Below are 23,448 nucleotides of genomic sequence, written 5' to 3'. Positions count from 1 at the left end.
ATAAAGATATGTCTCAAGCCAATTTAGAGGAATGCCCCTAATACCTATTGATTCATATTTTTTTAGCAATATGTCATGATCCACAGCATCAAATGCTCGGCTCATGTAAAAAAATATCCCCATTACCTTATTTTTACTATTTATTTCTGTGTAATATTATCAATTGCATTAAATAGAGCCTGTTCTGTCGATTTTCCCTGCTGAAAACCATGTTGATGGAGTGATATTATGTTATGCTTATCGAAATAGTCAATGAGTCTTTTACAGAATAGATACTCATATATTTTACCAAATATTTGAGTATGAGTTTGATTTGAGTAAAATATTTTACCAAACATAGGATTAATGGTAGGTATCATGCTAATTTTATGTAGTTATATAATGTTTCTAGCTGCTAGTTTTATCCATCTGGCCACAGGAGGTAAGTTTAGGGGCAGTAACCTTTCCCCTTTGGAAGTGCCTTCACATTATTTTGCAGCTCAACCGTTGAGGCGTTATGGTAGTGACGGCTGGGAGCCACTCTGGGCGACCGATGCCGATCGTTTTTTCCCTCTGCCGGAGGTCACATACCACTCAATTGCGGAACAACTAGAAGAGATAGAGACTTGCGGTTTTCTTTATTGTATTTAGGAGACGCGTATTCACATATTGGAAGGAAATAAATAGTAATACGTCCTCAGGTTTTTGAGAAAATCAAGTTGGACTATGGCCAATTATAACTTGACTCCAAGCTAAAACATAAAAATTCTAAAACAAACAATCTGTAGCTGCACTTTTCTTATGCAAAATACCTTGAGACACGTATCTATGTTAATTTGCGTGGCCTAAAATGGATACACCGTGGAGTACTGCAGGCCCAAAATGGCGGCGATGGACGTGAATAGGGCCAATTCGAATTTCTTACCTCCCCTCACCCCGCTCCACCTTCCCAACAACGGCAACGTCGCAGAAAGTGGAATGGGGAGTGATACCCTCAGCCCCTCATACGAAGGCCCAACTTTCCAGCTCTCCCCAGTCGCAGTCAACACAGGGCATAAACAAATGAGCATCAGATTCATGGACCTTATCAGATTACTACCAGTGGCGCCGACTCCATGGGACCTGATGGGGCCCGAGCCCTCTCAAAAATTCGTTATGACTGTGAGGAAAAAATCGTTAAGGTTTTTCGATTTTCCCGTAGTGTCCAGATATCGGGATTCGAGTTTCAGGGTGCTTATATTGATCATATGACTCTACTAAAATTCTTAAATAACTTAAAACTCACTACCTGTATAATTTCCTGGATCAAGGAACTTTGGGTGGGTTCACAAGTTGAAGGAGGCTGCTATAGCAGTAGCTTCATTACGATAACTCGCGACTAATTTCAACAAAGAAGGGTCTGAAGAGAGCCAATACGCTTCATATAGAAAAACAAAAGAATTGGCCGTTGCGAAGGAGTAATAATTTCATCTTCTCTTCTCTATGAGATAATTAAAATTCTGGCTAACGTAAATTTTCCCTCGCAATAAATAAATAGAAAAATAGCAATCTGTAATTATATTCTTTACCCTTGTATATAAATTAACATTTTCCGCTTGCGATTTATACACAGCCATCGGCTCCTGCTGCGTTCCAAATTGAAGCTAGGTCATTTCTTCTGTCTCAGAGATTATTCGTAGAAAATGACGATAACCCTGAGTAAATGAATTGGTTGTTTTAAAAAAAATCAAAAAATTGTGCAACATTTTCTTAACCGTAAATCCCGGCAACATCCATTCATATTCATTCTCGGAATGAACCCATATCAATGAATGTATTAAATGATATATCGATATTGATATCATGAGTAATAAGACCAATAAAGATTATTATGAGCAGATTTTTATAATATACTGTTGAAATTCTCTAAAAATATTGTTCAATGTAATCTGCTTTCTTTTTTTTACCATGATCGAGTATTTTTGTGTTAAGTGTTTCACATGGAGATCCAAAGCATCATCTGCTCCTGCATTACTTGTCAAGCAATGACGTGCGTACTCTACACGCGGAGAGATGCATTTTGATGCACCACTGCTATAGAAAGGGAAATGTGGCATGAGTGTAAAAAAGGTCAATGTTTGATAATAATTCAGTAATTAATGAATTTGAAGGTTTACACACTCGGAAAATACTTGCAAACGACTTGCAGGTTGCTCTATGGCAAATAATTGAGCGTATTACACTGGAGAGTTCCACTATTTCTGGTTTATTAACCAAATAGTTTTACCTGTATTTCCTCGGATGGTACCGGAACCAGGAGAAATCGTCGTGCTAAGGAGAAAAATTTACATGCTAAGGAGGAAAGTACTAAGTTCCACTGAATATGAATATCGGCCTATAAGGTTGTTCCGTTTTCTTACGAGGTCATCTTGTATTAAGGTTTTATGAGGCTTCTCTTCTCTCCTACTCTTCTCAGGACTTCCTCATTACTAACTTGGTCGGTCCATTTGACCCTCATCATTCTTCTGTATCACATTTCGAAGGCCTCCATCCTTGCTTTCTCCGCTGCTGTCTTTGTCTATGCCTCACTTCCATATAGGAGCATTCTCCAAATAAAGGTTCTTATAAACTGCTTCCTTACATCCATGTTTAAATTTTCAGCTGTTAGCAGGTCACCATAAGGTGGAATGCTCTCCTTGCTTGGGCTATTCTGCTCATAATTTCTTTCTTGCTTCTCCCATCGCTAATGATCTTGCTTCCAAAATAACAGAATTCATCCACTTTCACCAGTGTTTGCTTCCCTATTTAAATGTTTTTTCTTGACTTCTTCTCTTCTGCTGCGCACAGATATCTTTGTTTTCTTTGTGTTTATTTTCTGTTATGTTCTCCCTGTTTCTGCTATGACGGCTATGTCATCGGAAAATCTTAGCATGCTTATTTTTTCTTTGTGGATATTCACTCCCAAAGCCTTTTCTTTGATTTCATTAATTGCTTTTTTGAGTAAATGTTAAAAATTACAGGTTACAAAGCACAGCATTGCCTCACTCCTTTCCTAATTCTTGCTTTGTCACAGCTGGGCCCTGATTTTATCACCGCTGTTTGGTTTTTGCATAAACTGTTGATGATTTTTCTGTCATTATAGAGAACTCCCAATTTCTTTTAGGATTCCAAGCATTGTGTTCCAATCCACCTTATCAAATGCCTTCTCTAAGAATGAACGTTGGTTTGTTCTTCTCCATTCTCTTCTCTACGAGCAGCCTAAGAGCTAATATTGCTTCCTTTGTTTATGTTTTTTTCAGAATCCAAAAAGGTCCTCATCCACGTACTTTTCCGCTCTGTGCTCTATGCTTCTATAAATGATCCTTGCCGGTATCTTCAACTAATGTGTGGTCAGTTTTATGGTCCTTGAATCATTGCAGTTCTCTGCTCTTTTAGTCTTAAGAATTGGGATTCCTTTATGTGGTTCCTCACTATCCTGTAGGCGGCCCCTACTTTTCCATGATTAAGATTGTTTTGTACATCTTCACGAATATTTTTCATCCATGCTTCTCTAGCTTTCCTCACTTTATTACATATTTCGTTCCTTACTTTCTTGTAACAAATCTGCCCTTCCTCTCTTTTCCCAGCCTTGTATTTTATTTCTTCAACGAGATCCAATACTTCCTGTGTGATCCATGGGCTTTTCATGATGCCTTTTCTTTTTGCAAGAACTTCCGTAGCTGCTGCCTGCAGACCAATTGTAATGGTTTTCCAACTCTCTTTCACTGATTTATTGAACGTATTTTCCCCTATTCTATTTTCGACAGCTTCTTTAAAAGCCAGTTGATCCTGAATATCCTTCAATTCCTCAAACTGCCATTTGTTTTTCTTTGCTGCTTAATTCAATTTTTATTTTATTTAAGGGGACTTTCATCATAACTATGTTGTATCAGCTGTCGATATCTGTCTCTGGGTATCTTTTGCAGTCCTTCACCTAGTTCCTGAATTTTTGTTTCACAAGAATGTAGCTGATTTGGTATCTTCTAAGGTCTCCTGACATCTTTCATGTGTATCTTCTTTGCGCAGGATTTTATAATAAAATGTGGGCAATCACTAGCGTATGTCCAGTGCAGAATTTCAGAAGTGCAGAAAAGTAGCCTTTCTTTGCGGTCATTTCAATTTTCTAATTCATATTTCCCAGCTGTCACTCCGTGTTGACATTCGCTGAGGACAGCATTCCAGTCACCTAAAATAATAAGATTTTCTTCCCCTCTTTGATAACTTCCGTTATACCTTGGTAGACATATTCCACTTCTTCATCATCATAGTAAAGTGTGAGCATATAAGCCTGCACCCTGACAGGAGCTACAGGGTTAGTTTCTAGCTGAACTATTACTTTGCTTTCATTAAACTGCAAGAGGCCTGTATGGAAATTCATTTAGGAGAAATTTAAAATTACAGTTAAAGATAGTCTTGTATGGGCAAATTTAGGAAATGGGTAAATTATATGGGAAAATTCAGAAAATTGAATATCATTGTACTAACTGGAAAGCAATAAATTCTGCCATTTTTACCAAAAAAATAAAAGGAGGCTTTTATAAGAACATTGTAATGAGGAGAAATTATACCTTATTTACTTCTCCTTAACCTTTCGCACCGGACGTCGGGTGGAGCCGACGGGCATTTTATATGCAGAACACCTGACGTCGGGTATAGCTGTCGCAAACTTTTTTACGCAGACGACCTGATGTCGGGTATAGCTGTCGCGGGGGATGGGAACCGACCGCAGCGGTAGCTATGGTCGTTGGTATTCAGGCGCGGCCCAAGACCCAGCTTAGCGAGACCCTTGTGCCTCCCCTAGGCAACTAAGCCAGTCCCTCCCACTCATTTATGATCCTTCCCACACCAGGAACTTGCGGTGAAGTGGTTGAAACGGCAATGGTTTTTGCAAAGAATAATTTGTTGCAAACTCAATTTTTTTATTTATTGTAATGAATTCTTCGTTTTTTTCTGTGCGTAGGCAAATTTTAAATGAAATTTAATGTTATATTTAAAGAACTTCTGATGTGAATGCTTTAATACCTTGTTCTTTCATCTTACGGGATGAAAAATACGTAATGGGGAGATACTGTTGTTTTATCGTTTTATCGCTCATGAATGTTACAATCCAAATAACTTCCTACATACTGCGACGGTCCATTCCACCTCGCCGCTATCTGTGGTGGCCGCGGCGAAGGCGGGGGAACCGACAACACTTGTGGAGGGTCCTCGGCAACAGGGTGGGACGTTTCGTCCCCACGGTGACCTACAACCGGCCCCTATATTGACAAACCCCGAAGAATTTCCTCCTTTTTGGTAGGTCGTTTTCTCATTTATCGAAGGATTTGAGATCGGGAAGTGGGTTAGGAACGATTCAAGGGGGAGGTAATCAGGAACAACCAAGCCCCAGCTCCCCAGCTGACGCCCCAAATAACCACACGTACTCGAGTTTAGTTCAATTTCACATAAATATATTGCACTGGTTAAATATACAAATCCAATAAAAATAACCCTTGGCACAAAAAAATACAAGAATAATCCTAGTGAGGGATGTGATGGGTGATCAATATTACGGATGATGTACGTGAAACATAAATGAATTAAATTTTAGCAACACACAATGATTTAACAATGAATTTACAATAATCGTGGATCAATTACCCTTCTAACGTAAGTGAATATTAGGCAGATATGAGTCAAATACAGTTCATTAGAGCACTGAATTGATTATGAATTGCTGAAGGCGATAGAGTCCTTTAAATCACTTAGCGATTGTGGTGAGAAAAGGGAAGTTGTCTTATTGTCCAGTTATACAGTGGGAAGTAAATACTGGGGAAACATGGAGGGCGATTATACGGCATTTTATAGGGGGGGGGGTTTATGGCAGGGCGACACAAGTTTGTGTGGCCGATACACACCCACTGCCTCGTCGCTCGTAACTTCTCGCTCTTCCTCTGCAGGCTTAAGTTGGGCAGGATTTGTGCTTTAACGCTGGATGCCTCCGTCTCCGTCGTTCACCCTGCTCGTGAAGGATGCTGTGGCATCCACGCCCGCGGAGCGAAATTTCGACAGATGGCAAGTCCCGCCTCGACTAGACAGTCCTTGCACTCCGGATAGCACGGCGTTCTCCAATTTGCACCTCAATATGCCCTTTTCCTGGCCCTGCTTTCCAAGCGATGCAGCGATGGTTGTCCAAGTCTCACTCGTAAGACAAATTGCTGAATCCTTTTCGTAAAGTAACTGACAACTTATCAGACAACTTCCACCAAATCAATCACCGGACTACGCAGTACCTCACAACCAGCTACCGCGGAACCCAACACGGAAGCCACCCTTATCACTCCCTTCCACCCGCCTTATATTCACCACTTGCGGTGTGGAGAAGGACACATGACATTGCACAAAAGGACTTATATAAAACAACTCGGCCGAGTCAAGTGGCCGTTACATCATTATATAACCACTTGGTCATTCGACCCAAGATCACCAGAATACCCATTCACACACACACGCATGCCTGGCGGCTTGAACGCTAAGGGTGGTGGGGCAGGGGAAAAGAAAGGAGAAAGACCTAGCTTTGGAAGATTACGCGAGCCTAGGGCGGCCGCCGCCCAACCCCCGGAACAAGACCGTGACGGGCGTGACCGTCACATAGCCCCTTCCTAAACTGTGGACGCGAATCTCGGCGGAGACAGAGATTCCACAGTTTACCAATGCAAGAAAAAAAATTAACTATGGCATTCCATAATGCAGGAAAGAAAAAATAATTAAGACCAATTACGAGGATCTCCCTCATGAATGCAAAATTTAAATGAACTTATTACCCAGGCCGCGAAACTCATTCCCGGACTGGTTCGTGGTACAGTTTTAAATTAACAAAATTATATACGCCCAATTCTTTATTGCTCCTATCTTCTAAATAGCATGCATTTGGGCCCGATAGCTTTGAAATAGTGAATAGGTGCATAGGTGAAAGAACTTGTGGCACAAATTCAGGCGGACGCCCGACCCACGAGGCGTTCGCAACAGTACGCGGTCTCCCACCTGAAACTCGACTTTCTTTCCCTTTTGATGACATTTACGCCTACGACCTTCACTCTCTAACCTTCTTAAACACAATTGAATTACTTCTTCTTGTGGCCTATCTTGTTCGCCAAAAAGGTTCAAATGGCCATCCAACTCGCGTATCGGTTTGTTGCCGAAATGAATCTGCGTCAGAGTGAAACCCGTGCTGTCATGGGTGAGGGCATTAAACCACCGATTGATCCAAGGTAATAATTCGACCCACTTCACGTGATCCTCCGAACAATAGGCTCGAAACCAGCGTGATAATTCCCTCATCACCCGCTCGCTCGGGTTGGACTGGGGGTGTCTAATAGGGGAATACACCACCGCGATGCCCATTCCCTCTAACTCTTGCTTCCATAGATGACTCGTGAATTGTGTCCCATGATCCGATAAAATCCTACGCGGCACGCCACTTAAGGGAAAATGTTTTTCCTTTATAGTTTTTAAGCATAATCGCGCCGTGGGCTTATTTAACGGATAAACCTGTAAGAATTTGGAGAACACATCGATCACCACAAAAACATATTTATTCTTGAATATTCCCCTGGGCAAGGGCCCATAAATATCCACAGCGTATAAGTCCCGAGGCTCACGCGGGATTATATTTTTAATGGGTCCCTCGGCCCGCTTCGTAGGGTATTTGGCTCTTTGGCATAGATCGCATGATCTAACGGTAGTCCTAGTCGTTCGACCCATGTTTTTCCAATACTACTTCTCCTTAAACCATGCCATCACCTTATTACTACCACAATGGCCGTATTTGGTATGTGCGTACCAAATTAGCTGGACAAAAAAGCTTTTCGGTACGATGACACGGAATACGTCACGATCCCTGCCTACTCTCGCAAGCAAGACGTCATCATGCAACATATATTTACGGGCTAGGCTCGCCTCTCTGTCGCACTGGCCTCCCTCATCGTGGAGTTTGTCCCGCAAACACCTGTATATTTTCCCCAACTGTGGGTCGTTCCGCTGTATCTCTCCTAAGTTTTCGATGACACCTTCGGGGAGCTCAACAATATTCAGTTCAAGCACCGCTGAGATAAAATGATCCTTAGGAATATCTAGGTTCACCGATGGGTCGTCTACAACTCTACTCAACCAATCAGCCACCGTATTGCCCTTCCCTGGTATATGCTTTATTTCCAAACACAACTCTTGGAGCGCCAATACCCATCTCAACAACTGGCTATAATTCAGATGGCATTGTTTTAAAAATGTTAATGCCTTATGATCCGAAACTATTATCAAGTCCGATTCCAATATTATTTTACGTAATTTTTGCAGCGACCAAACAATGGCGAGGGCTTCTTTTTCCGTGGTAGTGTAAGATATTTCCGCCCCTTTTAGGGTTCTGGAAACCATTGCAAGTACCATGTCCCTCGCATTCTCGTCCTTTTGAAACAAAACTGCACCGATCCCGTAACCGGAACTATCTGTCTGCAAATACATAGGTCGATCAAACTCAGGGTATTGCAAAACTATCGTCTTTAAAAATGCCTCCTTGATTTTATCGAATGCGCCTTGTAGGCGTTCTGTCCATTCCCATTTTACCCCTTTCTTTAATAATGATAATAATGGAAACGTAAGATGCGAATATCTCATGCAAAATCGTGAGTAAAAGTTACATACACCCAGAAATCCGCGCAAATATTTAACCCTTTCGCGCCGGACCTTCGTTGAAGGAAATTCTTCCTCAAATTGAGCCTCTTGAAAGTTTTCTTTACTCCTCTGTACGAAGCCTTTCCGCGTGGACTAAAGGCAGTGTGTCTCTCCCGAAACATTTTTGGACCCAACTCGGTGGGGCGCCGATCCTTTTCCTCGGCCTCTGTCCCAGACCCTAGAGGGATTAAAAGCCCCTTCCTAGCATGAGTCCGCGCTCAACTAGCTAAAATATTAACGCAGAATATATGCAAATACTTGTTGTTCGTATCGATTTTTTTAATTCAAAATGAATTTTGTGTTTTTTTTCCTGTGCGTGCAGAAATTTTAAACGAAGTTCTAACGTTCATATAGACAGATTTAGTATGTTTACTAGTTGTTCTATAAGTCTGTTGATATTAACGTTAGAATTTCGTTTGAAATTTCCATATGGTCAGAAAAAAAAGATGAATACATTTCTAGCATAGGATTTCAAAAGTAAGCAACAAATATTTTTTTGACAACACACTGCTAATGACAGTAGTTGACCGCGTGGAGAGGATAGGAAAGGGTCGACCTGAGCGGCCGAAGAAGGGGCTGGGCTCGCGCTAAGGCGGATCGTGAGGGGCGACCGCGTCCGTGGGTCTATTTTGTCCGACACGGTCACTTTTTTCGACCTGTGCCGCACAGGCGCGGGATTCGTTGGTTAGGGTAAGAACATTCAGGACGCACTGGTGTGGCATTCGTAGTTGAGGAAAAAAAATCCTCACCGCACAGGTGCGGGATTCGGCGCGAAAGGGTTAATTCACGAAGGAGCGGGTTGGGGTGGTTAATTTTGTTTTGTTTTGATAGCCGAGAGTTGTGGCTACAATAATATAACTATATAAGAGCACTGCAGAGCACTGCAATATAACTTAATGATGTTCGTATTTTTATTTTTGAATAAAAGTTGTGCAATTTATTGGTTAATATTTATGTTAATAATAATTTTAATTTTGTTTCAATGTTATGGCAAAGCAATTCTTTATATCTATGCACATTGCTGCGTTGATTCTATTTTTTTAATTTAAAATTTAGCCAATTGGGTAGCTGAGGAGGAGTCTAGAAGATGAGGGTATTTCGAAGCGAGAGGGAGGCTATGTTTCCCATCAGCGCACCTGTCACTTTGAAAGTGATTTTTACGAAGAGGTGCACACTTACCTACTTCTCGAACTTATTTCTCAGCAGCTCAAATAAGTGTCTTCCCAGCCATGTAAAAAGAAATCATAACCCCGAACTTTTTTTTCTAATTATGGCCACCTTTTATAGATTTGGCCCCACTGTGCGACGTTGCGAAAACGCAACATTTTTTTTTATCATGAGCAAATTTTTTTTAAGGCCCATATTTTCAATTTACCTTATTTAGCATGTTATTAGGTAAAATGAAGAGAAAAATTATGCATTTTCAAGTATTTCTTTACTCGGCCGGTAATGGGTTAAACAATAGCCTCAATGGGATGGGAAATATGTAATGTGAATAAGTTTCTTGCTGTGAGCTAAGAGATAATTGAAAGATGCAAATCATCTAACTAATGTAAGTGAATGCTTGTTTGAATGAGTGTAACCTGGCATTGCGCAGAATCACCATAACTTGGTAACCTATTTGCTGTTTAGTCTCTTAACCTCTTCCCTACGCAGGGCGTGATTTCACGGCCTGTATTTTTCGAAGCAAATGGCCAAAGGCCGTGTTTTCACGGTTTCGCGGTCAAGAATGCCAAGTGGGTCCCAACCGTCATTAGGGTCCCTCGGCGCGAGAGGTCCGACCCTCTCCTATTGTCCGTGTGGGGATTACCTCGGCCCATTTCGGCTCTCAGTGTCCCACTCAAGGAAGGTGCTCATGGTCACTTATTTGTTTATAAGGTGGAATAACTAAAAACGTTCATGTTGCATTTATTGAAAATCAATGCGAGGAATAACATTCTGTATGTTCTGCTGATTGGTTCCAAATTTTAAACGAAGTTCTAACGTTCATATAGACAGATTTAGTATGTTTACTAGTTGTTCTATAAGTCTGTTGATATTAACGTTAGAATTTCGTTTGAAATTTCCATATGGTCAGAAAAAAAAGATGAATACATTTCTAGCATAGGATTTCAAAAGTAAGCAACAAATATTTTTTTGACAACACACTGCTAATGACAGTAGTTGACCGCGTGGAGAGGATAGGAAAGGGTCGACCTGAGCGGCCGAAGAAGGGGCTGGGCTCGCGCTAAGGCGGATCGTGAGGGGCGACCGCGTCCGTGGGTCTATTTTGTCCGACACGGTCACTTTTTTCGACCTGTGCCGCACAGGCGCGGGATTCGTTGGTTAGGGTAAGAACATTCAGGACGCACTTGTGTGGCATTCGTAGTTGAGGAAAAAAAATCCTCACCGCACAGGTGCGGGATTTGGCGCGAAAGGGTTAAGTTTTTTGAAAATAGATCTTTAATTGCATAAGTGTTCGTCAAACGTCGGGGATGAAAATAATATATCGTCAACGTAACAAGTAGCGAAACCCAACGTTTCTCGCCCTAGAACCTGGTCTAAACATCTTATGAGAGCGGATCCACTATTCCTTAACCCGTAAGGCACTCTTTTGAATACGTATGCAATACATTTATAATTGAATGCAGTATACTTTTGATCTTCGTCGTGTAATTTTAATTGCCAAAAGGCAGATGTGAGATCTATGATAGAAAAGTAAGTCTTTCCATGAAATTCGTATAACAATTCGTCCATACGCGGCGGTTCTTCTCTTTCAGGAATGGTTAAACTATTTAACTTTCGGGCGTCAATGCATAAACGAGGGCGCCCGTCTTTCTTCCTGATTACCACCAACGGATTGACATAAGGGCTTGTGGCTTTCTCAATAATTTACTCCGACAACATTTCTCTAATTGTGTCCTCAACCGCCACCTTATACGCGTGTGGGATAGGGTAAGATCACTGTCTGAAGGGTGTATCGTCATTAAGCCGTATTCGGTGTACGAAGTTTTTTGCTGAACCTGGTTTTGCGGAAAAAACCTCTTGATGCGTCATTAACGTCTGCAACAACGCCGTATTATTCGCCGGGCTTAATTGCGTAGCTTTCTCTACTGCCTCCTTGATAGCCGTCTCGCGCGAAATCCCTTCGATCTCTCTGTCCACTAATGCCGCGCCTATATGGTAAATTTTTCGCTCGAGGTTACTATCGTTAGGCACGCAAAAATTTATCTCTCCCTTACTAAAATTAATAATTGCCTCATGTTTTCGTAACCAATCAGCTCCCAGAATTACCTCCCTAACGAGGTTCTTAACAACTAAACAAGTTACGTCAATTTCATGATCCATTATAACAAATGGAATGAACGCTTGTTTGGTAATAGGTTGTGTTTTTCTATTATTTGCGCAGATTAAGTAAGACTTTCTCAAGGGTAGCACAGGCATATTAATTTTGTGATTCACCAGCTGTTCATACTACTCCTCGCTGATAGCGGACGCCTCACTCCCCGTATCTACTAATGCTCGGAAGGTTATTGTTCCGCATGTGACCTCGATTTCCGGGCATAAACGCTTCACCTCCTCTGCGCCTTGCGGCTCGTGCATGAGATCACTAAATGGATTCCCTTCGAGATAGAATGCGGCCTTAAAGGCCGCGCAAACTAGCTCTTTTACTTCCGAGACGCGGGAATCTCCTGCCTCGGAAGTCTCTCGTTTCCCCAGGCATTCTCAACCTCTTTATCTGGTTGAATCCACCCGGCAACATCATTACTTTCTACCCGGGTTTTATTCGATTTTGACCCCGGTGAGTGGCACACGCCATCCGAGTCCTTCGAATTATCGCTCCTTTTCCTTTCCTGACTTTGGAAGGATTCCTCCTCCCATCTATTCAAGCCGCCCCTTCCTAACGTGAAACACCCTGGTCTCATCGGACTTTGTCTCGGAACTGCGCCCTAGTCCTGAATTTTCTTCATACGGTCCCCGCTCGTAGGGATGTTACTTCCTCGAGCCTCCACTTGATCTTGCCCGTGACTCGGGACGTAATTCCTACCGTTCCCTTCTTGCCGCCCGCTTTGTTCATTTATTTCGTCGTGAACTTTAAGCAACTCGTATAAACGTTCCAACGTCAATTCCCCGGCTAATGATAGATGGGTTTGCGTGGAAATAGGCAACTGACGTACTATTGTTCTTACTAACAATCCCCTTTCGATAGGGGGATCAATGTAATCCGCGGCCGCCACCTTCCTCATGGCATAATCAAGCATACTACCATTACTTCCTTGAAAATATGTTCCCGTACACACTTTTTCCCTGTACACATCCCTTGTCCGTGCATCTCAAAACATATTTAAGAAGTTTCTTTTGACTTCTTCGAAACGTAAAGATTCAAAATTATTCCCACAATCTTCCGCCCAAACATGAGCCCTTCCTTTCAACATCTGTTTAAAACACAGGACTTTAAACATTTCAGGAAGTGCATTAAGAGTAAAATATCTCTCTACTTCTCTCATAAAGGCAAGGGGATTAGAAATTCCGTTTCCGGAATACGTTGGTAGATTAATCGGGGCGAATGAATTCCACCCCGCCTCCCTTGAGGTTTCCCGATACGCCTGACTGGTTATTTCCTGCAGTTTTCCCATTTTATCATCTCATTCACCAACTGCGTCGCGTATTTCCTTCTTCTCCTGCGTCATCTCTCGCTGGATTTCGGTTATTTTCTCTTCGACTTGGCTAAATCGTCCTTGCGTAACACCTTCAAGCGTCGTTATGCGCTCTTTGCACGGACCTACTCGTTCACCTATCGCCATTAATTTCTTCATTATAACCTCATGTTCCTCCTTCTCTCTCCTTTCCTTCTCCTCCTCTTTTCTACGCCTTAATTCCCTCTCCTCCTTCTCTATCCTTTCCTTCTCCTCCTCTTTCTTTTCCTTCTCCTCCTCCTTCCTCTCCTTCTTTTCTAACCAAACCAACAGCGCATTCATTTGGTCTACAGGTGGACCTTTTGACTCAAACCTTATCCCTTCCGCTGAGAGCGGTTCAACTTCCTCTTTCCCGTCGCTCGAGGAATCTAGAGTTAATACCCCCATGGATTCCCTATACTGCATATACGGGTCAGATTTCCCTTCCCCTTTTTGGCATGGTTGCAGCGTGATAATGCCTGTGAAAAATAAAATGTAATGAAGTTCCTTTAAAAAGGCCCAACCCGTAAATGGAAACTGTTGACCACGCTAGTTGCGACTGCCTATCGAATAATATTCCAACGGACGCCCGGAACCTCAAATTCAAATCGCCTGAAACTACACCTGACCATCCACTTAAGGGCTTAAACACAATAAAAGCACATCCATCCAAAGAAAAATTGTTCGTTCGATCAATGACGAAGTTACACTCGCCGACGAACGCAAAGTTCTGTGAATTCAGTCGAACCCAACAGAGAGCAAGCTTCACTCCCATACAATCCCAAATTAATCCCTTCAAAATCGTATCCTGTCGGCAGCGCCATAAATGTGACGGTCCATTCCACCTCGCCGCTATCTGTGGTTGCCGCGGCGAAGGCGGGGGAACCGACAACACTTGTGGAGGGTCCTCGGCAACAGGGTGGGACGTTTCGTCCCCACGGTGACCTACAACCGGCCCCTATATTGACAAACCCCGAAGAATTTTCTCCTTTTTGGTAGGTCGTTTTCTCATTTATCGAAGGATTTGAGATCGGGAAGTGGGTTAGGAACGATTCAAGGGGGAGGTAATCAGGAACAACCAAGCCCCAGCTCCCCAGCTGACGCCCCAAATAACCACACGTACTCGAGTTTAGTTCAATTTCACATAAATATATTGCACTGGTTAAATATACAAATCCAATAAAAATAACCCTTGGCACAAAAAAATACAAGAATAATCCTAGTGAGGGATGTGATGGGTGATCAATATTACGGATGATGTACGTGAAACATAAATGAATTAAATTTTAGCAACACACAATGATTTAACAATGAATTTACAATAATCGTGGATCGATTACCCTTCTAACGTAAGTGAATATTAGGCAGATATGAGTCAAATACAGTTCATTAGAGCATTGAATTGATTATGAATTGCTGAAGGCGATAGAGTCCTTTGCATCACTTAGCGATTGTGGTGAGAAAAGGGAAGTTGTCTTATTGTCCAGTTATACAGTGGGAAGTAAATACTGGGGAAACATGGAGGGCGATTATACGGCATTTTCTTGGGGGGGGGGGTTTATGGCAGGGCGACACAAGTTTGTGTGGCCGATACACACCCACTGCCTCGTCGCTCGTAACTTCTCGCTCCTCCTCTGCAGGCTTAAGTTGGGCAGGATTTGTGCTTTAACGCTGGATGCCTCCGTCTCCGTCATTCACCCTGCTCGCGAAGGATGCTGTGGCATCCACGCCTGCGGAGCGAAATTTCGACAGATGGCAAGTCCCGCCTCGACTAGACAGTCCTTGCACTCCGGATAGCACGGCGTTCTCCAATTTGCACCTCAATATGCCCTTTGCCTGGCCCAGCTTTCCAAGCGATGCAGCGATGGTTGTCCAAGTCTCACTCGTAAGACAAATTGCTGAATCCTTTTCGTAAAGTAACTGACAACTTATCAGACAACTTCCACCAAATCAATCACCGGACTCCGCCGTACCTCACAACCAGCTACCGCGGAACCCAAGAAGGAAGCCCCCCCTTATCACTCCCTTCCACCCGCCTTATATTCACCACTTGCGGGGTGGAGAGGGTCACATTACATTGCACAAAAGGACTTATATAAAACAACCCGGCCGGGTCAAATGGCCGTTATATCATTATATAACCACTTGGTCATTCGACCCAAGATCACCGGAATACCCATTCACACACACACGCATGCCTGGCGGCTTGAACGCTAAGGGTGGTGGGGCAGGGGAAAAGAAAGGAGAAAGACCTAGCTTTGGAAGATTACGCGAGCCCAGGGCGGCCACCGCCCAACCCCCGGAACAAGACCGTGACGGGCGTGACCGTCACATAGCCCCTTCCTAAACTGTGGACGCGAATCTCGGCGGAGACAGAGATTCCACAGTTTACCAATGCAAGAAAAAAAAATTAACTATGGCATTCCATAATGCAGGAAAGAAAAAATAATTAAGACCAATTACGAGGACCTCCCTCATGAATGCAAAATTTAAATGAACTTAATACCCAGGCCGCGAAACTCATTCCCGGACTGGTTCGTGGTACAGTTTTAAATTAACAAAATTATATACGCCCAATTCTTTATTGCTCCTATCTTCTAAATAGCATGCGTTTGGGCCCGATAGCTTTGAAATAGAGAATAGGTGCATAGGTGAAAGAACTTGTGGCACAAATTCATGCGGACGCCCGACCCACGAGGCGTTCGCAACAGTACGCGGTCTCCCACCTGAAACTCGACTTTCTTTCCCTTTTGATGACATTTACGCCTACGACCTTCACTCTCTAACCTTCTTAAACACAATTGAATTACTTCTTCTTGTGGCCTATCTTGTTCGCCAAAAAGGTTCAAATGGCCATCCAACTCGCGTATCGGTTTGTTGCCGAAATGAATCTGCGTCGGAGTTAAACCCGTGCTGTCATGGGTGAGGGCATTAAACCACCGATTGATCCAAGGTAATAATTCGACCCACTTCACGTGATCCTCCGAACAATAGGCTCGAAACCAGCGTGATAATTCCCTCATCACCCGCTCGCTCGGGTTAGACTGATCGTGTCTAATAGAGGAATACACGACCGCGATGCCCATTCCCTCTAACTTTTGCTTCCATAGATGACTCGTGAATTGTGTCCCATGATCCGATAAAATCCTACGCGGCATGCCACTTAAGGGAAAATGTTTTTCCTTTATAGTTTTTAAGCATAATCGCGCCGTGGGCTTATTTAACGGATAAACCTGTAAGAATTTGGAGAACCCATCGATCACCACAAAAACATATTTATTCTTGAATTTTCCCCTGGGCAAGGGCCCATAAATATCCACAGCGTATAAGTCCCGAGGCTCACGCGGGATTATATTTTCAATGGGTCCCTCGGCCCGCTTCCTAGGGTATTTGGTTCTTTGGCATAGATCGCATGATCTAACGGTAGTCCTAATCGTTCGATCCATGTTTTTCCAATAATATTTCTCCTTTGTCCAAGTCTCACTCGTAAGACAAATTGCTGAACCCTTTTCGTAAAGTAACTGACAACTTATCAGACAACTTTCACCAAATCAATCACCGGACTCCGCAGTACCTCACAACCAGCTACCGCGGAACCCAAGAAGGAAGCCCCCCCTTTTCAATCCCTTCCACCCGCCTTATATTCACCACTTGCGGGGTGGAGAGGGTCACATGACATTGCACAAAAGACTTATATAAAACAACTCGGCCGGGTCAAGTGGCCGTTACATCATTATATAACCACTTGGTCATTCGACCCAAGATCACCAGAATACCCATTCACACACACACGCATGCCTGGCGGCTTGAACGCTAAGGGTGGTGGGGAAGGCGAAAAGAAAGGAGAAAGACCTAGCTTTGGAAGATTACGCGAGCCCAGGGCGGCCGCCGCCCAACCCCCGGAACAAGACCGTGACGGGTGTGACCGTCACAATGCATACCCTTTATTTTCTGATCCATTCATTTTCCCCCGAGTAATTACTAATACGCGGTAGTCTCAAGTAATGTAACTTGTACATCCAACTTCGTACCTGTGTTGTATGCCCTATTGTTAGCTACTCATTTTGGGTAGAACATGTGCTCAGCTGCCTGACGATGTCTCGGGTAAACTACGCGGAAAAACCAAGCCTTACGCTCTCACAGGGATATCGCACGTGCATTCATACAGTCCAGGTGATGAGCGCTAATGACATTTTCGCCGAATTTTTCGATGGCCCTCTCCGATTCAAAGAAAAGCGATCCTCAAAATACTATTGTGCTAGTTCTTTTTAGGTTTTCAGGCTTGCATTCCTTTTTCCCAACCCTTTTTCCTTTATTGCTGAATGCATCCTCAACTTCTATGAAAACGTTATCACTAAAACCTATTTCTTAGTACTTATGCCTGCCCATACGAGAATGCATTCTCACTCTAATTTCTGACCTTACCTTCTAAAAATCTCCAAACATCTAACCTTCTGTAAAATGAAAAGTTCCTAACTAGGTTATTATCAACGCTAGAAACCCGTTTAAAATTTCACAATGCTTAAAAATATGTCAGTTATTATTATGTAAGTGTAATTTATCAAAAATCGTTATTAATAATTATTTATAAAAAAACACCGGTAAAATAATAAGTTGACGACGGACTCCAGCTAAGAAAGGGTCCGAGGGTCGGGTGAGGGGCAGGGATGATGGCCGGGCGCCCAATTGAGTTGGGTCCCAAATCCGAGGGACGAGTGTACCCGGGCAACTCACGCCCAAAAAAGAGCTCCATATAGAGATTTTTAAATGTTTATCTGCTACTCGTAGCGAGGTTAAGTTTTGCTTTCGTAGTCTCCGGCAGGAAAGGGTTAAATTTAATCTATATAGCAACTAATTTTATCATCCTTTGAAGTTGCTACTTCTGCATCAATAAAATAACTTTTGTATCATTCTAGAAGGACTTGTAGGAATCATGTCACCAAGATATAGATTTCATATACAACTGTGATAATGTTAATGTAAAATTCTTTTTCAGGTCTACCAGCTCCTGACATATCGCACGTGGGAACATCTTCAGCTCCATATCTGCTGGCAGAAAGAAATGCAAGGATTGATCCTGGCTGTGACCATCTTCGTCCCTCATCCTCAGTGACAACCCTTGAATCCATGTCTGGAGCTTCTCGTGCAGAGGAAGGAAGGAAGGAATGTGATTGAAAATGACTTGGAAGAATGTGGCACTTCTCATCCTAATAAGTTAACAGCGTGCTTATTTCCTGATGATGGACAATGTTATACGAAATACAGTCATACATCTAAAATCAGTGGAGATGGAGCCAGAATGAATTTTGTTGAGGATAGAGGTGGTTTTGATGCACTAAATACCACTGATACCCTTAGCTGCATCGAACGTAGCGAATAAATAGGAAGTGGCACTGAGGGGGTCATGGGTGAAAAGGAAGAGAAAAGTAATTGCTTTAACATAAATTCAGAGAATTATCGCAGAGCAAAGAGTAGATCATATCATACCTTCAACATCAGAGGTGGATTCAACAGCAAAAGTGAGCTGAGCAAACATCTCGAAACTCATCATGTTGCCAGAAATTCAGATGTTGATGCTGAATTGTCAGTGGGAGACGATGAGTCTATGGAAACAATCGTGTCAAATGAAGAAAGTGACATTTCTGGTCAGCCTACAACCTCCAGAACGATAAAAGAGCTGAAGATTAAAAGACAAGGGAAGAGACGTAAAGGAAATGGGCGCATTGAAAAAAATTCTGGTGGAATGGGGGAGAGGGAAAATGTGAGAAAAAATAGGAAAACTGGCACTGCACATAGGGAACTGTGCACACAAAAGTTTTCTTCAAAGTCATACTCTTCTATTGAAAACCGCCGTGATCAGGATTGTGGGAGTTCAAGAAAGACAGTTTACTCATGCAAAATGTGTGCTAAGACTTTCACTGAAAGTAGAACCCTCGGTGAGCACATGTTAACGCATTCAGGAGAGAAGTCTTATTCATGCGGAATATGTAAAAAGTACTTTTCTGGATGTGATTCATTAAGTGAACACATGCACATTCAATCACGGGACAAGCCTTATGCATGTGATGTTTGCAACAAGTGCTTTTCCAAAAAGAGCCACATTGTCGACCACGTACGAATGCACACAGGGGAAAAACCGTCTGCCTGTGACGTTTGCAACAAGTCTTTTACTCAAAAGGGTAACCTCGTTATGCACAGTCGCTCACATTCGGGGGAGAAACCTTACGAATGCAATATTTGCTCCAAGTGTTTCATTCAGAGTTCTGACGTCACCAGACACATGCTTACGCACACCAAGGAGAAACCTTATTCCTGCAGTGTCTGCAGCAAGTCTTTTATTCACATTTCTGACGTCACCAGACATATGCTTACGCACGCCAAGGAGAAACCCTATTCATGCACTGTCTGCAGCAAGTGTTTCACCCAGAGGCACAGCCTGGAAGAACAAGCACGCACTCACACGGGAGAGAAACCTTATGCGTGCAGCGTGTGCGGCAAGTGTTTCCGAAAGGGTGGTCATCTCACCGATCACATTCGAACACACACCGGAGAGAGACCATTTTCGTGCAGCAGATGCTGCAAATCCTTCGCTCATAGGACCACCCTCAAAAACCACATCCTTACACACACGCGAGAAAGGCCTTATGCTTGCAGGGAATGCGGGAAGTCTTTCTCTCGAAAGGAAACACTTGTCACGCACTCAAATGTACACAAGTGATAGACCTTATCCTTTCAGAACCACCCTCAACAACCATATCACAGAGTATACATATACAGAGGGGACAAACCCTAAACTTTATGAGTATTACCTTAAAATCCTCAACAACCTATACACTGACAGTTATAAAATGATGGCGGAAATATATTGCCAGGTACCATTTATAAGGAAGTGTCTTTGAATAAACCCAATGCGAAATGACTCACGTGGCCATCACGTGGCGTAATATCATTACGTTACATCTTTCATGGAAAGCCAGCGCGCATTATGAAGGGGATATCATTAGACCGAGAAGAGTGAGCGAAAATGTCTGTTACTTACATTACATTACAAGATTCCACATGCATTAACCTAAAATTCATTCACATTCACTTTAATTGATGTTCTGGTATAAACTTTCATGAATATTATATTATCTTAAACGCTAAATTTTATTAATATTACCTTGAAATCTCTAATGACCTCTCCAAAGGAGGCCATAAAATAATGGAGATGTATTACGTCAGGTGCCAAATTTGCCCAAGTTTCCTAATATGTATCCAACGTGGGATTATCTACGTGGCCATTTTTACCGTAAGCACAGAGTGGATATATACAGAGGGGATATTGGGTGGCTGTACCATACGTTTCTCTGTAGTGAATAATCGCACGGCGGCAATACTGAAAATAAGTATAATTATGCGGTAAATTCAAACCAAATAGTGCTAACGATTTACCATCCACCGAAAAAAGAGTATTAAAAATTCAAAGTAGCTCAATTATTTCTTTAATAATAAAGGTAGAGCAAGGAACGCCAAATCGCACGCACAAATCCGGCAGTTATTATGAAAATAACTGACAGTCTTGTTTTCTAAATCCGACCGACGACATCGAATCGCCCATTCCTTGGACCTGCGCCAACACCACAAGTTCTTATCAAACTTTTTCGACAAATTCATTTCGCATGCAAAATAATACTCATATACAAGTTTAGTTTTTTCGATCATCAATGTAACTCAGAAAAATTGTGAAATTATTTACCTCACATGGTCTTTAGGGAAACTGAAGAAACTCAGCTATGCTTCCGTCATGCCCGCATTTTTTTTGCAGTTAATGGTTGAACACCAAGAAAAACTTTTTCTTCTCGTCTTATTTTCCACTTCCTTCATTTTCCACGTTTCTTTAAAACACTAGCACACTACGTGAAAGCATTGAAGAGAGGAGGAATAAAAAAAATTTGTGCGACAACACTCCACGCCAAGTGCGAATGATAGCAACCAAATAATAATTGAAGCCACGTTTCCTTATTTAGAACATGGTGAAATGTGCAATGAGCTGATTACCGCCTTCAGCCGTTTTGTCCTCTTTGTATATCCCTACTCTGTGATCATTACCTTACACACGCGCAAGAAAGACCTTATGCATGCATGAAATGGGGGATGTCTTTCCCTCGAAAGAGCCATCGTGTCACGCACTTACGTATACCAAATGAGATACCTTATTCATCCAGCAGATTCCGTGAAGCTCTCACTCGGGTAGTACATCTATTTGCACGTGGCATGTGTACTAACTATGAAATTAGTAATCAGTGATAATGAGGTACACAAGAGAGATGGTGAAACATGTTATGTGATTTCATGAAGGAGAAACCGAATCATGTAATTTTCGAGTTCCGGTTTGTATTTTGAAGGAGCGCGGTAGTGAAAGAAGCACAAGGCAGCTCAAGCATTTGGGGATCAAATCACCCACATACCACATTTTGAATGAACACCTCCGTAATTCTTCTCGCTCTGAAGTAATTTCTGCCCTATCATTGGTCCCACTATCCTCTCTTAGGAATTTCCACGACATTTCCTTCATTTACAATGCCTTTAATGGCAAGTGCCGATCCTCAGATATGCTACCTTTCTTTTCACTCCATATTCTCATCCGCGCCTTCCGTAATTACCACCTACTACACCAACCTAAATTCCGTCTTTCTCTCTCTCTCTCAGAGATCACTTTTTTACAGACTCCCTACCCCCTTCAATTCCATTTCGAGTACTCACCCTTCCCTGGATCTTTCAATGCCCGTAAGATTATTCAAGAGGCAGCTTCGAAAAGTCATCTACTGAATCCCTTTTTTTTTCTTTTTTAAATCCTTTTGACAGTTTTTTTAATAGTTTATATTTGTTGAAGCTGTAGATTTTATGTTTTGTATTCAATGTAAAGGCCATTTTGGCTGTTTGAATAATTAAATAAATGAATGCTCATAATTTTTTTCACTTACAAGGGGAGTATCACAAAACCGGATCTCAGATTTTAATCAAACTTTAGTGCTGGGGTCCAGCAGGAGCTGTCTGCATATCACCCCCAAATTGGTTTATATAACCAATAGTTAAACCATAAACGTAGTTTCACATTTAACCCTTAAAGTGTGGCATTTGTTTTAGTGTTCCCCCCCCCCCCCCAAATTTCTGGTACCCCTCCCCCCCAGAAATTCCTCGAACTTCCTCGAACTTCCTCCGAACTTATCCGCAGAACTTCTCCCGCCAAGAACTTTTCGCGCTAAGGTTTTTTCGCCTAAAGGATTTTTCGCGCAAAAGGCCTGTAGCAAAATCCTGTCTCTGGAAAATCCTGTCTCTGAAAACCCTGCCTCTGGAAACTCAGCCTCTGGAATCAGCCTCTGAAACAGCCCCGAAACAACCCCGAACCAACCCCGAACCAACCTACCTGCAATGCAAGACTTATATAGGACTACTGCGGAGAAATACTTACTCCTTGGCAAGCAAGGGGAAATCGGTGCTAAGGCTTTAGTATTGCACTTGGAGTGAGAAGTTTTACCATTGTCCTATCACAACTCTCCCTCCCTCCAACACCTCACCCCAGTATCTCCTTCCCCTCCATGTGTTCCAATGAATATCCCTCTGATTCAACTGATGTCTCCAACCCAGAAGTTGAGGGGAAAATTCTGGCTGGTATTCTGTTGTCTCAAAACCAGGGAATGGTGTTTTGCGGAGCGGCCGTTTCTGCAGGGGCAGTGACGCATCAGCGGGGCAGTAGTTTAATTCGCCTGGCTACTCCTCCACTCCCTGGAAGAATCCCTCCCCTCACATCCTGTCTTGTCCTGCATAGGCAAGCTCTCTTGTGCTCGTGGAGTCGTCGTTGACACATGTCTAGTGAGACATGGCAAATTTAGTGCAATTATTCTGCTGGTATTTAGCTGGTAATGTTTTCTTTGGGATCATGAATTACTATCATTGTTTTCTGTAATACTTCTGATTTTTGAATACTCTATTTTGAATAGATATCGAACGGTAATAACTCGTAAATTATTTTTGGCTACCTTTTTCTTGTGAGCTGTTTTTCTTGTTTGTGGAGTTTTTCCCTGATCCAGCATGTGACCGACGG

General features: G+C 42.6%; 1 protein-coding gene across 1 annotated transcript in view; it reads left to right on the top strand.

The window, feature by feature from the left end:
- LOC124172433 (oocyte zinc finger protein XlCOF6.1-like) overlaps nucleotides 1–20,826 on the top strand; it is a 33,390-nt gene extending 12,564 nt beyond the window's left edge. Inside the window, exon 2 of the mRNA XM_046551872.1 lies at nucleotides 18,358–20,826. Within this exon, the coding sequence (XP_046407828.1) occupies nucleotides 18,766–20,079 (1,314 nt within the window). The 5' untranslated portion in view covers nucleotides 18,358–18,765 and the 3' untranslated portion in view covers nucleotides 20,080–20,826. The remainder of the gene's footprint in view (nucleotides 1–18,357) is intronic.
- The last annotated feature ends 2,622 nt before the right edge of the window (nucleotides 20,827–23,448 follow it).

Source organism: Ischnura elegans (genome assembly GCF_921293095.1).
Source record: "Ischnura elegans chromosome 13 unlocalized genomic scaffold, ioIscEleg1.1 SUPER_13_unloc_1, whole genome shotgun sequence".
In the NCBI taxonomy this organism is placed as follows: domain Eukaryota; kingdom Metazoa; phylum Arthropoda; class Insecta; order Odonata; family Coenagrionidae; genus Ischnura; species Ischnura elegans.
The sequence above is the reverse complement of the archived record's forward strand: the minus strand, read 5'-3'. Positions and strand labels throughout refer to the sequence as shown.